This window comes from Toxoplasma gondii, chromosome VIIb (genome assembly GCF_000006565.2).
Source record: "Toxoplasma gondii ME49 chromosome VIIb, whole genome shotgun sequence".
Classification (NCBI taxonomy): Eukaryota; Apicomplexa; class Conoidasida; order Eucoccidiorida; family Sarcocystidae; genus Toxoplasma; species Toxoplasma gondii.
This window is the reverse complement of record NC_031475.1, coordinates 4,536,623-4,552,214: the sequence shown is the minus strand read 5'-3', so window position 1 is coordinate 4,552,214 and position 15,592 is coordinate 4,536,623. Positions and strand designations below refer to the sequence as shown.

Sequence of the window (15,592 nt, the reverse complement as noted above, 5' to 3'; positions counted from 1 at the left end):
GCAGCCTGCTCGCTGGCTGCTTATCTTGCCAGCGGAATGCGCTGTGGCTACTGTCTTACGATAATGTCAAACGAGACATGTCGGCAGCACACTGCGCTGAGTTTCAAGTCGTACCTACAACAAATGCTCAAATGCAACTGCCCATAAGATAGTTGTGGCTAACCTATCTCTGTGTCTTAGTAATGCGGTATAAAAAGCTTTGCCGTGTTTTTTTTGGGTGAGCACGAAGTAGTTGATGACACTCATATCAACGTCAGCTACTGTGTTACGGTCTTACATGAGAGCGACCCCACTGCAGACAACCATTCTACAGACGTCTTGGCCTTCAAGATGTTGCAATATACGCGTGCGACGGTGTAGGCCACAAAACAACAAGCGAGAGTGAATCAACAGCAGCGCGGTATATGCGATGTCCGCTGAATGACAGTGAAGACTATCGGGTCACGATGCCGACTCTAAGCGTGCACTCCATTTAACGCGAATAACCAATCGTTCCGGTTTACAAGACAGTTGAGAAATTAGGGGTGGAATCCAGCTAAGCTACACTCGAGCGACGAAACATTCTGGTTGTGCGGCTGAAGTTTGTGAAAAAGCCTTGGACACAGGAGGTCGCATGCACACTGTTAGGATACTTCTTCTCGTCACATGCCTCCTACACTTGATGATCCTGCTACTGTGAGATCATCCTAACGGCGGAAAGGGAAATGTGTTTCAAAGAAAATCTAAAGCAGATGTGTGAGTGCATTAAGACGACGAAGGGCGTAGATTATATACCGATACATCTTAGTCTTCAAGTAACATGCGAAGCTTAAACTTGAGGACCCAGATGCACGTGAGTGTACTGACACCGGGATTAATCACCTAAGGTGAACAGAGCAACATCGTGCCTCTGTATATCGGAAGAAGGTGCTTCACACACCAGACTTGACTGCAAGGCGCCTTGGAATGCATTGTAGGAGACTGCTGTGACTAAACCTCCACGTATCCATGATGCTCGGCCGTTTGCTATTCGCTGCCTCAATTATTCCGTGGCAGCAATGTCTCGCGCAGGATGTGGGGTACAATCTGGGCCCACTCCAACAGTTAACTCAGTTTCGCAAGCAGCACCGTCGAACAGTTGATGGAAGATTGTGTGCCGCTGCCTTTGTACAGGACGACCAAACGTACACAGACTGCACAGGGGCCAGAGCTCCAGACGGAAAAGCCGGCAAGTCGAGAGACTCTTTACGCCAAAGCCCGACAAAATCGGCAGTTGATTTTATAAAAAACCAGGGGGTGAGTGGTGCTATGTCGAAGTGCAACTTTTGGGGAAAGGAGGAAGGGACTGGAACTGGTGTATTCCGCCGATCAACTATGGTGAGCAGATCCATGGAGCCAAATTGCAGCGAAACGAGCAACTAAGGTCTCTCAGACAAAGTCAGAAGCAAATCCCGCGAGGCGTTCGAGATGAAAGCCACTGAAGCCGAGAAAATGGTAAGTGAGACCGACCGTGGCGCCCGAATTTAGAAACGCACACTGTCATTTAGATTGCACGTCTTGATGGAAGCATTTCACGAGTCGACGATATGTTGCACCGGTAAGCCGTGAGTTACACCAAACGCCGAACTGCTGAAATAACCCTCGGCCCAAGGCATTCAGCAACCTGCGGGTCTAGACACGACTCGGTCGGGCGCCAAGTCGAGAAGATCGAGAAAGTCTTGTCCCACAGCCGGAGTTGTTTGAAGAAAGTCGAAGAGGCTTCAGGGAAAATTGGTGCTCTTGAAAAGGATATCATTGCCATCCAGAATGACATCGCAACAGGCAGAAGAAGATTGTTTGCGCAGCCAGAAAACTGCGAAACAGTTCCAGGGTAAAACTTCGAAACAGAGCTGCAACAAATCAACTGGCATCCCACATGTGGTATAACAGCTATGAAGATGAGCCTTTTCCTGACGGAATCAAGGGTTATTACTACGGCAACGCTCGTTTTAGCGGTGCTCCCCGAGCCATCAGGATTGACCGTGCAATTGACTTTGTTTTTGCTGGTGCTGGGCCGGTAGAAGGTCTCACCTCGCAACAATATTCAATCCGTATGCACACTTGCTTCTAATAAAGAGACCTAGCAATACATTTGACCACCTTTTGCTCAGGATGGGACGGATATCTCCTGGCTCCCCGTTCAGGAGACTTCACGTTCAGCATAGGTAAGGAGTGGAGCCGCTTCTCTCGTTCACGTGAAGGCGACGTGCCCTTTGCAGAGACGGACAGTGGAGTTCGCGTATTTCTCAACCAGCAGCCAATTATAGTGGATAGAATGCCCCCTGCAACTGAGACTGATGCGATAGGGGACAAAATTGTGCCGCTGACCGCTGTTGCGGGGCACCCTGGAAGTCATACAACTGAATCGGTCCCTCTGGAGCTGACGGCCGGAGAGAAATACAAACTACGCGTGGAGCTGGTACATACCTGCCACTTCAAATACGAAAACTCAGATAGCGCCTCTTTAAAGTTAGTTCTTTTATGCTTTTGCCATCATCGCATTTGGGATCTAAACACACCTCCATCACCCAGACTCTCTTGGCAGTCGCCAGGAGTCAAGAAAGAAGTGATTTCAGGCAAATATTTCTTCACGTCTAGTCCCAGCTCTCCAGTTAAAGTCTCCGGGTAGGAATTAATACAGAGTTGTCGCATAGACACAAGCACACAGGCTGTTTGGTGTCAGACTTGATCCACAGCTGTTCCAAATCTCGCTTCTTTACAGCGGAGAAAAGGCGTTTGCTGACAGTGAACAGTTTGTTGTCGCGGATATTCCACAGAAGTACCAGGGAATGAAGACAATACGCGGTCCCTCTGATCCCGCAGTGGATTACTTCGAGTTCTCAGCCAACATGCCCGTCGACGTCTATGTTGCATCATCCGGCCGAGCAACTCTGCCACTCTCACCTTCAGAAAAGCAGCCGTGGACGGCTCACGATACGGGCGACGACCTCTCGGTTTACCGCGGAACGAATCCTCTTAGCTCAGCGCTTGATAGCAGTCTAATGAAGATATGGCAAATAAGCTTTCCTGAAGGAGGCCTTATTTCTTTCGACGTCACCGACAAAGGGGTTCCATTCCTGCTGTTTCTCGAAGGAAAGAAGGCGAACGCCCAATCATGTGGTACTGAACCCACACATCTACACAATTCTACTTTATCACAGTGCAACTCCATTTTCAGGCGGCCAGCAGCAAGTGCTGTCTCTCGTCGGCGGTCCCACGTTCGCTGAGTGTGAGGCATCATCACAGCTGTCAGAAGAATTTGGTTGTCAGGCTGCCCTGAATGGAAGAAACATGGATGTGAAAAACGGAGTCTGGCGTACCGCCGGAGGAAATGGTATGCATAGTTGGCTGTCCTGCAACATCACAAAGCGGCATTCACGGATACTTGCAGGCGTTGGGGAGTATATAGTCGTCAGATTCAACCGACCTGTGCAGATGTAAATTGCTATTACGTGGTAACCCATTGCCATCTGTCGCAAGGCTGCCTACATTGCAGCACTCACTTCCGGTTCAAGCCTCGGGGCGACGCAGTAACGTGGCCGTCGGAAATAGTATTATCCTTCTCCGGTAGGCGGGCTCCCCCGCATGGCACACATTCGTAGAACCACGGCGAAGACTTCAGGTGACGGAGATGATGAGGCAGGAGATACGTTTGGAATACTTCACACGCAAAGCATGGAACACAATTCATACAAGCTTAAACAGCCGGCCATCACGAATTATGTGAGACTCAACGCGGTACGCCTGTTCAACCACTTGCTTTAACGGGTCTTTAGGTCCGGGCGACTATCTCCCAAATGTATGTCAATGGAGAGGACTCCGGTGGTTCTTTTGAGTTTCTTGGGACAGCGTGCAGCCTACCGGAGGAGGGTCTCGACACGGAAGCTGAAACACCTAAATTCGCCATCGACGTAAGCACCTGCCTCAACTTTCGGTCATGGCAGAAACTGTAATTTACTTGCACAGAACTGTGCCAGCACGATGGAAGATATTCCAGAGCTGCTACCACTTCAGGAGGGAGAACAATTCTTCGCTGTTTGCCCTCGCTCTTGCGCCTTGAGTCTGGAGGGATACGTTTATGGAACTGATGTCTACGCTCCTGAATCCAGTCTATGCAAGGCTGCCTTGCATTCTGGAGTGTGCAGTGCATTCAGCGCTTGCCGGATGCTGGTCACAGTCACCGGCCCTCGCAAGTCGTTCCCCGCATCATCACAAAACGGCATTTCGTCGTATGCCCACGGCCCCAGCGACTCTTCCCTTTCGTTCTCAAAGACGTCATGCACCGAATCGTTGCTTTCCCGTGCTCCAATCAAGTATAAAATATCCTTTGGAACGGGTGCCCCTGAATCAGTGAGCACTTATTATCGCACGTGTATGGATGCTGTAGCCGTAAACGCAAAGGTCATCAGGGATGGCTCTTGGATAATGGCAGCGTCAAACGACGCCAACAGGGTGTCGTGTATGGTAGGTAAATGTTGCACCTTCGTTGCCACACTGCGAACTTCAATTCTTTTTCAGGGTGGTTGCGGCCTGCTGAGGCGACAAAATGTCCTGAATTAGGATTTTCAAACCCTTTGAACAAAGAGGGAATACTCTTTCCCCCAGCCGCATCAAGCGACGAATGCAAGAGAGGAGCTGTGGGTAGTTGCTGTCTCTGCGATACTGTCTCCAATAACTGATAGCCATATCCTTTAGGACTGTCGGACTAACTTCTGGTCTCTTTCCGTGCCCGACAACGGCCGTTATAGAGTGGAAGTTCAGCTCGGAAATCCGTGCTCGCCCACAGCTGCGACTAACTACCTTCAAGTCAACGGCACACCGGTGGCACATGGCGTGAAACTGGAGAAGGGGAGATTCTACGTGGTGAGTAGCAACACAGCTTTTATCAACAGTTGTTCAATGTAACCCTGACACGTCTGTCACCAGGCAACGGCAGATGTGGACGTTACCGACAAAATCATTGTTCTATCCTCACTCTGCGACATCACCGGCAACACGAAGGAGTTATGCGAGGACGCAGTAACAACGATTATGAACGTGATCATTGAGAAGATGTAGAACGGCTCTAATAAGCAGCTAAGGAAAAGAGACAGGTGAGGACATTGGCCAGTAATCGTAATAGAAACTGCTTTGTGACGTGGGCTTGGCTACAGTCATATGACACAAACAAATGGCGGAGACGTCTTTCGCGTTACGCTCATAAACATACGTGTATGATGGAAGCAACTTTGGTTTCCCTCAATCCCTTACACTACCGAACCTCCTTCAAACATGCAAAAGTTATCCCGCAGATAACATGCTACCATGTTGAAAAGCAAACATTTTGATTGGGGTGAAGAGCCCTGTGCCGATAATTTAATTGGTAGCTGCATTCCAGTGGCACAGTATTGAAAATGTGGAAGTAGAACAAAAATAAAATAGATGGACGATGGGGTGAGTGGCCCTTGTTGTTGTTCTTGTCCCGTAATATAAATCTGCATTCTGATGGTGACTCCAGTCCCGCGGGGCGCTGCTTCAAATTATTAAGACCACGTGTGCTGCATATACGGCGACCAGTGCACAATGAATTTGACTTGTAGCGTTGTGAGATGTTGTTTGACCTCCAGAGTCTTCCAGAAAGTGGAAACGCCCGTAGAAATTCGTCAGGGTGAAAACCCGATTGCGGGACAGGGAGCTCGGATATTTGTTGGGACCGGAACTTTCGTAACAAAACAATCACGTACTTAGAAACGTTTCAAAACCAGCGTACAGTCATTTTTTGAGAAGAATGATTACGTTAGCTTTCCCCCTAACCACACTTCAGGATCAAAGTTCGAAACAAAGCAAGCCACACAGGTGCTCAGCCAGTAATCTGCACACTCGTTCAGCAAACATGATAGGGATGTCGCATGGCATGAGAATACCGGCGCTACGTGCAAAAGATATAGCCACATCCTCCGCTACGTATGCACCCACCATAAGCCACGGGGTGAGTAGACCATTTATACAGAGCATATGCTTATACGTTTACTATATATATACATATATGTATGAATAAATTAAACGACACCGTCCTCGGAAAGGGGCGCGGCGCCCCGTCACATACAACTAGAACAAAGCGGACTGTACAAACAAGTGACTTCTTCCTGATGATTTACGAAAGATTTACTTTCTCACATTTTCACTGCCTAGCTCTTCGCATGCAGAGTCTTCTCGTTTCTCCGTACCCACAGCCCGGCTCCCTGCGTTGACAGCTTGCTTCCCTGCCTCTCCAGAAGAACATTTTCGTTGTGTCTTCATTCGTTTGTTTCCTGGTGACTGAATGACGTCGCTAGACTTTGCTTCGGGACAGTTTGTTGTGGGATGCGTTCGCTGGGACGGGCGCAAATCATCTGCGTTTAGCCTCACCACTCCCATCAGAGCGCTGCTGAACTGAGTGACTTCTTTTAAGGAAACCTGGACACAGCAATGAGACACACCAAAAAGTATTTTTCCCGCAGGCAAGAATATATAAATACCGACAATTCTATGCGGAAAAGCAGATAGTGATGCTCACCTGCGTTGAAATCTTCTTTCTTCCATTGGTAGCCCGTATAAGACATACACTAGTCTGAAGCTTCTCTTCATCCTGAAGAGCTCTTTTACGCTTTAACCCACGGACGCCGTTCAGAGCAGGAAACGCTGTAGTGCCATAGAACATAACACCAAAAAGTTGAGGTCACTTGAGCTTTTCGCTTCCGGCCAACATTAAGGAAACGGACCTGTCCGTAGTTATCGTTTCATCCACTTGCATAAAAATAACCCTTTACAGGACAGAAAATTTGATATTAGAGACTTACTTCTTTTCAGAGTCACCCAGACGGATCCACAGCCTGTCTTCCGGTTTTGCTCGTACAGACGACCGAGCTCTTCAAGAAACACATTGTTATCAGCAAGTACCATTTTGGTCGTGATGGTGATCCAAAAGTCGGCGTCAACAGGGCCGGTAGCCCATAGGAAGCTTGCACCTGAAATTAGACCTACTGAATGCGAGTATTCGACTTGATTGAAACCTCGTCAACCGGGGCTGCTCTGTTGGCGCCTCCGAAGCACACAACCCGCGGATGGCAGAAAGCGGATTGATGCGGCTGCAGGCTCGGTGGGCAGTTCGGGACGATGGCTGAAAGAAGCTGCTGCTATTCAGAATCCTTTGGGTCAGGACAGTGCCTGCAAGAGATACTACCGTATCAGGCAGGCGAGCCACAGTGCCTTTAGTACTGCTAACATTCACCACAATTCAGAGCCTTCAGGGTCCCGATTTCTCCCTTTGAACGACGCCGTCCCGAGTCGATGATCAAAATTAACTCGACACTTTCTCTAGGCTGTACACCGACACAACAGCCTATTCCACCCACGGCACAGAAAAAGATCAATGACGTCCAAGCGGCGGCAATCCGTCTCGAAAGCAACTGACGATTTCACATCGTACACACAAGCGACGGGAATCTGGTGCGACGAGGGTGTGCTGCGTCAAACCAAAAAACTAGATGTTCTATTGCTTGTATTATGATGCAGTACGTAGTTGGTTCACTTGCTGTACTCTGGCGTGTGCAAATTCATTATATCCGTCTGTCTCTCGGCTCAAAAGCATGCAAACGCGACGCGGTTCACCCGTGGCAGCGGGGTCCGCTGCATGCAATATTGAAGAAATGCGACCGCTGGCATGCCGACGCAGTAAAAAAGCCCGCAATTTGAGTTGAAGGGTCTCTTTCAGCGATAAACCTCTCCGCGTGGACAACACAGGATTATTCAGCCGTTTCATGTATGTTTGGTCATAAAGTCGTTCTATCGTAAAACTTGTGAACAACTTTTGCCTGAGGATCCCCCCCAGCTCTAACAATTCACTCTGTGTAGCGCATGTCTCGTTGCAAAACAGCATGACCGTGAAATGAGGATGCTTCTTGGAGGACTCTGGGCGACACGTTTGTAGCTCACAACACTCACAGGAGGGTCTTATAGGGCAGGATTTTCAACTTTTTCCAACGTTAAACCGATTTCTCCTGACGAAGTCGATGTGCCTGAGTGGGCTGCCATAAAAGCCACGGACTAGCGTTAGATGTCTGAGTGCAGTGTACCACACGCTTCAGTGACCCTCGAACAGTGAACACCGCCAAAATAAAACAAAAGACATGAGCGGATGGCGGACCTCATGGGCCATCTTGTCTCATAGTAACACTTAGGAAAACCGTGAACACTCAGCGCGAACAGCGACTGATGAGAGTTGCCTGGCCTGTAGAGGATGTTACGACCCCATGCTTTGTTGTTTCCCGCTACAAATTTCCATTCCGCAGTGGTGAAGGTGATGAATCTATACCCGCACTCGAGAAACAAGGTGTCTTTTCGGCTGACCGTGAGGTCCACTTCGGGTGAACTCAGGGAGTTTCCTATAGCGTGTCTCGGGCATCAAGGGACACACAGCAAAAAATGTATTGATTCAGACCAAATAAAGTGTTTCGTCCCCTTCATTGTCAGCCAACCTCAGTCAAATCACTGTGGTCCGGAATGGTTCTGTAGGAAACACCTGGAACTCGATTCAAAGTGCGGCGGGAGGCTAAATGTGGCAAAACAAAAGACCCAAGAAAGTGAGCTACTTGCTATCTCGTGGACGTCCGTTGTGTTCACAACTATTTCTTGTAAGGGCATGCCTGAACTCCTGTCCTCATAGAAAATAAATGACAACACATAGAAGAGTGGCGACTTGTGGCCCACACGTACAACAAGAGACTCGGGCAGTCACACTACGGGGGACAGAACTACTCTCCATTGCCGTTCCAAATTCCAGATGTCGGCACTCTCGAGAACTTCAATATTTAGCAGTTTGCTCATAGGCGGCTGAGCACCTCTGAAGCGGACTTGTAGAATAATAAACGAAATCAGTGCTCCACTCGTGACCTCAAGTCGCGGCAAGAGGCGAGAGTAAAGCAACCTCTAAGGATTTTGTCGATTACGAATACAAAAAACCGTGGAGACAGCTGTTTACGGTAATCGCATGGATTTCACACCATCAGACAAGAAAACATTTGAAAGAGCTGGAATCGAAAGCCATTTTGACCAGGATAACTTGTACTCTACCGCGCACCGACCGGGACTGCTGCTGACTCGTGCAGACTCGAAACTGGCTGTTGGGTGCTTCTAAAATCTCCATGGCGCTAGTGTCGCTGTTTTTCTTCCAGATTACGTCAGAACGAATGCGTAGTCACGACTATAGAGTCAAGGAACACACGCCAGCATCCTTTAAACCACAGAAGTCTTCATCATAGTGAACCAATGACTATTCTAGAATGCGCCTCCTCCGAAAGGATATAGCGCGAAACTCTTCGAACATGTTTCTTAAAAACCACCTGATACTAGTTCCATTTCCACGAACTTTCACTCACGTCAACAGGCCACGCGTTGTGGCTAACTGAACCAGGCACCTGTGAACGAAGACATGACTTCTTTTTCAAAGGCGTAAACCTCAGACAAAACATGAGTGAGATACCACCCTCGCTTTCTGGTGACAGCCGGCTTCCCTCATAAGTAAGACTCTTGAGCTAATGCGCTTGATTAGAACCCAAACCACGACGCAAAACTACCTTCCTCTTGTTGCGTGCCATCTTTGCGTCGGCAGGCGTCGTCAGCCTTCGCACTCTGCCTGGTTTCAGGTTCTTCGTTGTCGTCATAGCCCAGAGTCTCCACAGCTGATCCTAGGTACCATTCAAGGGCATATGGTATTATGAGGTCCCTCAAGGTAACACCGGCGTCGTACTCCAACTTTAGCTTCTCGAAAATCTCACTTTGCTCCTTCAGAAAATAATACACACACCACATCGCAAGAGCTCAAGTTGAAGCGTGGTCTAGCGCCCGCAGTTTGATAGCTTGTATACCTTACCCTTGAAAGCTACAGAAATCCCACATTAAAGTGTCAAAGATAAAGAAGACGCATTTCAAATTGACCGCTTAGTTACACCGGGGCCGCGGTACACCTTAGATACTGTCAGTCTCTCCACATACGAGTAACCGAATACATTGTACAAATATATGTGGAATGCCATAGGCCACTCTGTGACACCAAGAACGCCACCTTTTTGTTACCGAAACAACTGGAAGGTTGACATCAAACTTGAGGAAAAAGCGTTAAACGGACACCGAACAGATCGCGCAGACACGCGCACCGCACCCTTAATCGACAAACGGAAGTTGCAGAGTTTCGTTAAAAAGAAACCGGCGCTTTTCCTCAATATGCTGGACAATCCTGACACATGGGTTGTGTGCTTCTGGCAGCATCGTATCATCGTGAATTCGAAGGAACTCTACAAAAAACCTCTGCGTTTCTCTGTTTGCGGAAAAACAACTGAACCCAATTTCTTTGCCGTAGTAAACCAATCTAAATAGTGCCACATTTAGTGTTCCACTAACGGTTGCGAATTACAGACTACACTCCTCCGAGGCTTTTCTTTCCAGTTTCCGTTGGCAGAAATAGGAAATTAGAGATCTAAAACAGGGCTATAAACCCAGTTACATCTTCGCCTCACTGTCTCCTCCAGCGCGTCAATATACATGTTTCCACAAAACAGTCATATCACGGAATGTTCTCTTCCAGGCGAATCGCTTGTAGCACATGCCGTACACAAACGATACCCTTGTGCGTACCACCGCTGTTGCTTACCTCCTCGTTCATCGCTTCCAATTCGTCGTCTTCTGGAACCACACTGTCACAGAAAAATGAAAAAAAGCTCTTTTCATGTTTTTCCTCGTGAACGGTCCTCACATTGTTTGTTCGCACATTGCGTTGCTTGCGAACAACCGCGCTTTTCGTCACATCCTGTCACAGAGGAACACACAGTACGTGGGACAATCAACACGCGAGCGAGTGTTAAATAGCCACTCTCCTGACGTCTTATCGAGTGAACTGAATTAAATTTTGACTACGAATTACGGCAGCCTTCTGCACTTTGGTAGCGATTCATGGCGGTTATCACTGTCACAGAACAACGTGTGCTGAAACTTTGGTCCCGCGATATCTATCGATAACGTTCTACCGGCATATCTACATACATGTCCTGGCCATTCTACAGACACCCCGAGGAGCTTCCAAACACACAACGGAACTACCGCGACAGCAGCAACACAACACACGAGCAGCTTGCCCCCCCCCCCCCCGCTCTTGTGTCTTCCTGCTTACCATGTTTTCCCTCCAAACGATAGAAGTCCCGACGGTCCTCGAAACAATATATGTACCCTCGTCTTGCTTCATTTTGAAGGTCTTCGTAAGGGTGCACGGCGTGAAGAATGGATTTTCATCGAATTCAAAAACCAAGGAGAACCCGTCTTCCTTTTCCGTGTTAAGAACTCGCCTGATGTTTCGCAGGTACAGAAGAAGGGGTTTGTCTCTGACGCCCAACATGGACGACAGAATGCTGTTGTGTTCGAATGTGCGCAGCCAAAAACCAGGCAAGGCGAGAGTGCCAACTGGCAGCTTATCACTTCCAGCTAAGTCGCCGGCGCCACTTTCCCGCGTCTCTTCCTCTGGCTCCGTACTCAGGATCGCGGCGCGCTCTTCAAAAATCGGTTCCATCAGCCTGTCAAACTTCTCTCGCAGAACAATCACTGCTTCTTGAAACTGGCTCTCGATGAGCCTCACCCGATCCTGATTCTTTTCGAGAATCGCCACGACCTTCCTCTGCGCTAACGATTCCCCTTCGTCCGCAGAGTCCTTGCCGCCTGCAGCGGTACGAACGGTTTCTTCTTCTGCAGTCTTCTCATATTCTTGACTCCCGGGGACGCCAAGACCTACTGCAGCCATTGCAGCAAAGAGAGCTTCCTGTACTGAATTTTCATCCTTCTTCTTCGAAGAATCCGGAGGAGTCACTCGAATCTGGAACGCAGGTGCCTCGTCGGCTGCAGACGCTCTCGATTTCGCGACCTCGACTTCAAGTTCTCTCTTGGCTCCCGTAGCTGCAGCAGTCTCAGCGGTTTCGATCGCCTTCACCTCGGCTATCGACTTCTGTTCCGCCTTGTCTCGTGCTGCCTTCAGAGCGTCCTCCGCTTCTTCCATACACACCAGCGACTCTTCCTTACTCTTGCCTTCTGGGGTAGCCCGAAATTCGCTTTCCGCTTCCTGTGCTTGTGAAATGGACTTCTGCAACTCACAGTACGCCTCACGGGCTTCTTCCGAAGCGCCTGCAGCCCGATCTTCCTCTGATACAGCTGCCTTAACTTCCTTCCTACCTGCTTCGTTCTTGTACCTCTCCTGTGTCTCTAGAGTCTCATCCTCCTTCTTTCCACTATCGTCATTTGCTTTCGTTGCCTCTTCCTCCTTCTTGCCACTATCATCCTTTGCTTTCGTTACCTCCTCCTCCTTCTTGCCACTATCGTCATTTGCTTTCGTTGCCTCTTCCTCCTTCTTGCCACTATCAACCTTTGCTTTCGTTACCTCCTCCTCCTTCTTGCCACTGTCATCCTTTGCTTTCGTTGCCTCTTCCTCCTTCTTGCCACTATCATCCTTTGCTTTCGTTACCTCTTCCTCCTTCTTGCCACTATCATCCTTTGCTTTCGTTACCTCTTCCTCCTTCTTGCCACTGTCATCCTTTGCTTTCGTTACCTCCTCCTCCTTCTTGCCACTATCGTCATTTGCTTTCGTTGCCTCTTCCTCCTTCTTGCCACTATCATCCTTTGCTTTCGTTACCTCTTCCTCCTTCTTGCCACTGTCATCTTTTGCTTTCGTTGCCTCTTCCTCCTTCTTGCCACTATCATCCTTTGCTTTCGTTACCTCTTCCTCCTTCTTGCCACTATCATCCTTTGCTTTCGTTGCCCCTTCTTCCTTCTTGTCACTATCATCATTTGCTTTCACAGCATCGTCATCCTTCTTACCGCCCTCCTCTTTCACCTTCACAGCCTCACCCGCCTTCTTGCCGCGATCACCATTTTCCTGTACAGTCTCATCATCCTTCCTTCTCCCGCCCTCATTTGCCTCTACTGTCTTAGCTAACGTAACACCAGTGCGGCTCGGCTTCGCCGCTGCCTCTGTTCCCGAGGACGCACCTGCCACTAGCTGACTGGCTGCATTTTTTTCCCCTTTCTTCTCATCCTTTGTTGGTGAATTGGTAGATCCAAAGACGTCCTCAGCCTCGGTCATCTGTCTCAGCTTGTCACCGTCGACGGTCACTTTGCCCGACCCCTTCTTTCGTAATTGTTTGTTTCGCGAGCCTTTCTTCTCTTCAGGTGCCATACTGTTGACTGCAAGGTGTCACACATACGCCTACACACACACGGCGTCTCCGCGCATCGTAGCAAACCCCCGACACCGCGCTCAACTGCTACGCGTTGTAGTCCACTTACGTGCCACGTATGCGACTCCTCTGCTCCGAAAATCCCTCTCTTCCGGAGCGAAGGGGAAAGCGCTGAGAAGTAGCAATCACTAGGTCATCAAACGGAAAAGTGGATAGTCGAAAATCGACAGTGACAAAAATGACGGACGGCTAGCGCATTGCTAGATAAAATCGGTCACATGCATCTTAGCGGTGAACGCACCCGAGGCCACCACGCGGACCTCAAATGTGGTTTTTTGGATAAAGAAGCACCGACAGAAGATAGTTACTACGAACTCAGTCGCAGAAACTTGTCTTTGAAAAAAACACCAACGGTAAATGGTTCTTGATCGTTCTTTGCCACGCAGGAGTGGGCAAGACTCGGGGCGCTGCGGTGGGTCCGTGCGGCCAGCCAGCCTCTTGTGTGCGCCGCGTTACAATCGACGAGCAGCGGAAGACACGGGAATTTCGTAATGTTTCGCGCAAAACAAGGTGCTAAAAAGCTTCATGCCGCTAACAACAAAAGCAGTGTCTTCTCAGTAGTCACAAGAGTATTTTCACGGCGTACTAAACGACGTGCATCCTATGGGACTGATTCCGGGCTCCGCATAATTTTCTCTAACTGGTTGGCGGGTGCTGTTGTGAATCTCGTAGCAACGAGGTCTACCCGAATCAACGCCAGCAGCCGATGCATAGGTATTGAAAGGAATTGAAGTTTCTCTCCATGTTACCAGCGTGTCCATTACTGATAGAGTGGGGACAGATGCGTGAAAGCGTTTGCATCGTGACTGATGGAAATACCTAATTTTATGAAACAGATCAGCGGCAACAGGAATCATGCAGACTGTGTGCGTAGCTGTTACAATTCAAACGAGACTGAGACAAGTCACCTGCCACCCTTTCAGGTGGAACACTCGAATCACTTGAGTAACCGGGGGCTAAATTCCGTCCCGCTAGTACTTGTTTATGCAAAAGGAAACCCTCCTACTAGGTTCATTTTGCTGATGTCGGACCCTTAGAGGCAGCTTTCGCCACTTGCATTGTGCCGTTCGGCAGAAAACCAATGTCACTCTACTTTTAAGATTGAATGGTAGGGTCTGTCAAATTCGTTCAGGCAGTGTTTCAGCAAGGCTTACGAGTGTGAGAAGTCATTACTAGTTGTGACGAGCTGTTGTGTTACTGCGTAGGTGCGGATGATTGATGAGTGTTTCAGAACGTCTCACACGCATTCGTGGTTCCAACCGTCGTCCCACTCCTTTTTCTAGTAACTTGGAACATTCTCAGTCACATATAGAGGTCATGGTACAAACTGTTGCATGAATGCCTGAGCAAAACTGAAAGCAATGAGGAGCTAAACAGTGATTCCGAAACAGCGATTTAACGCTTTGGCTCGCTCGAAGGGAGTGTGTATCTGGGTTATATATATATATATATACTATGCATCTACATGCACTGTGTCTTTATGGTGCTACTCGGGGCTTCGGCTGAGCATAAGGATTTCTCTCGAGTACGCACTTTTTCTCGTGTCGTGAGCCTCTTGACGCGACATCCGCACGTGCCTGAAGTAACGATGTCTTGATCAGTGCATGTGAAGGAGGTACCTATTCAGTGCCCGAGATGAAACTGCATAACGCGCCTAGCGCAGCGGACACCTAAAACTGTCAACGGACTCTGCGTGCGATCCAGTGTTGTCTCCTTCAGCCGTTTAAGAAACCTCCTTCCGTCGTTCTCATGCGTCGATTTCGCTCCACGTGACAGACACGCCGCCGGCGGGGGGTTTTCAAGTTCTACCGACGAATACATGTAAAAGAACCTGCTGATTTCACCAGCTTCTAATAACGTAGGCAAACAATTAGTTCGATAGAACGGCACATGCTATCATTGCCACATATCGTTCAGTCATATACTTTAACGCGGTCGCTATTTGCGTGTTCTCTCATAAAACTGTGTACACAGTTCTTCTACTCCACGGTGACGGACTGAATAGGGAAAGCGAGCATCATCAACTTCGGGAGCCGCATTAAGTCACTATGTGCATGGCGGCAGTGCACCTCTTCACATCCCTCTCCTCAGGATCACACGACCGCTGGCGCAGTAAACACGAAACATGCCACCAGCAGAAATCTCTCGAAAATCCTTTCGGCTGCTACGCGAACAGCAGGTGCACGCCATACGTGAGTGTGTCTCACGCAACCTGCATACTTTTTCTCCTTACACTCGCCGCTGAAGGTGGTTATTTGCAGCCTCTTTCTAAGAGTCTCCTGATT

At 48.9% G+C, this 15,592-nt stretch overlaps 3 protein-coding genes across 3 annotated transcripts; 1 reads left to right on the top strand and 2 right to left on the bottom strand.

The window, feature by feature from the left end:
• Positions 1–908: 908 nt before the first annotated feature.
• Positions 909–5,251, top strand: TGME49_256040 (PA14 domain-containing protein). The gene is made up of 21 exons (XM_002364870.2): positions 909–1,207; positions 1,273–1,356; positions 1,412–1,473; positions 1,527–1,576; positions 1,631–1,849; positions 1,909–2,069; positions 2,130–2,183; positions 2,238–2,487; positions 2,551–2,643; positions 2,702–3,138; positions 3,197–3,352; positions 3,410–3,455; positions 3,515–3,585; positions 3,641–3,741; positions 3,795–3,929; positions 3,985–4,368; positions 4,428–4,482; positions 4,537–4,655; positions 4,714–4,881; positions 4,945–5,111; positions 5,172–5,251. The coding sequence occupies exons 1-20, from the start codon at positions 988–990 to the stop codon at positions 5,074–5,076; spliced, it is 2,997 nt and encodes a 998-aa protein (XP_002364911.1). The 5' UTR covers positions 909–987; the 3' UTR covers positions 5,077–5,111; positions 5,172–5,251.
• A 432-nt stretch (positions 5,252–5,683) lies between these two features.
• On the bottom strand, positions 5,684–7,603 carry TGME49_256050 (signal recognition particle 14kd protein). Its single transcript, XM_002364871.2, has 3 exons — positions 6,837–7,603; positions 6,554–6,678; positions 5,684–6,453 (listed from the first exon to the last, which is right to left on the bottom strand). The coding sequence occupies exons 1-3, from the start codon at positions 6,937–6,939 to the stop codon at positions 6,163–6,165; spliced, it is 519 nt and encodes a 172-aa protein (XP_002364912.1). The 5' UTR covers positions 6,940–7,603; the 3' UTR covers positions 5,684–6,162.
• Positions 7,604–8,990: 1,387 nt separating this feature from the next.
• On the bottom strand, positions 8,991–13,666 carry TGME49_256060 (nucleosome assembly protein (nap) protein). The gene is made up of 3 exons (XM_002364872.1): positions 11,201–13,666; positions 10,685–10,840; positions 8,991–9,819 (listed from the first exon to the last, which is right to left on the bottom strand). The coding sequence occupies exons 1-3, from the start codon at positions 13,244–13,246 to the stop codon at positions 9,583–9,585; spliced, it is 2,439 nt and encodes an 812-aa protein (XP_002364913.1). The 5' UTR covers positions 13,247–13,666; the 3' UTR covers positions 8,991–9,582.
• Positions 13,667–15,592: the final 1,926 nt, after the last annotated feature.

Excerpts from the sequence above, each read along its gene's own strand:
- TGME49_256040 (XM_002364870.2), top strand. The coding sequence starts at position 988 with ATGATGCTCGGCCGTTTGCTATTCGCTGCCTCAATTATTCCGTGGCAG. Across the intron at positions 1,474-1,526 it reads CCACTGAAGCCGAGAAAATG|ATTGCACGTCTTGATGGAAG; the intron begins GTAAGTGAGACC and ends ACTGTCATTTAG. Across the intron at positions 3,586-3,640 it reads AATAGTATTATCCTTCTCCG|GTGACGGAGATGATGAGGCA; the intron begins GTAGGCGGGCTC and ends CGAAGACTTCAG.
- TGME49_256050 (XM_002364871.2), bottom strand. The coding sequence starts at position 6,939 with ATGGTACTTGCTGATAACAATGTGTTTCTTGAAGAGCTCGGTCGTCTG. Across the intron at positions 6,679-6,836 it reads CTGGGTGACTCTGAAAAGAA|CGTTTCCTGCTCTGAACGGC; the intron begins GTAAGTCTCTAA and ends ATGGCACTACAG. Across the intron at positions 6,454-6,553 it reads GAAAGAAGATTTCAACGCAG|GTTTCCTTAAAAGAAGTCAC; the intron begins GTGAGCATCACT and ends TGCTGTGTCCAG.
- TGME49_256060 (XM_002364872.1), bottom strand. The coding sequence starts at position 13,246 with ATGGCACCTGAAGAGAAGAAAGGCTCGCGAAACAAACAATTACGAAAG. Across the intron at positions 10,841-11,200 it reads TCGTTTGGAGGGAAAACATG|GATGTGACGAAAAGCGCGGT; the intron begins GTAAGCAGGAAG and ends CCTCTGTGACAG. Across the intron at positions 9,820-10,684 it reads TGGAAGCGATGAACGAGGAG|GAGCAAAGTGAGATTTTCGA; the intron begins GTAAGCAACAGC and ends TATTTTCTGAAG.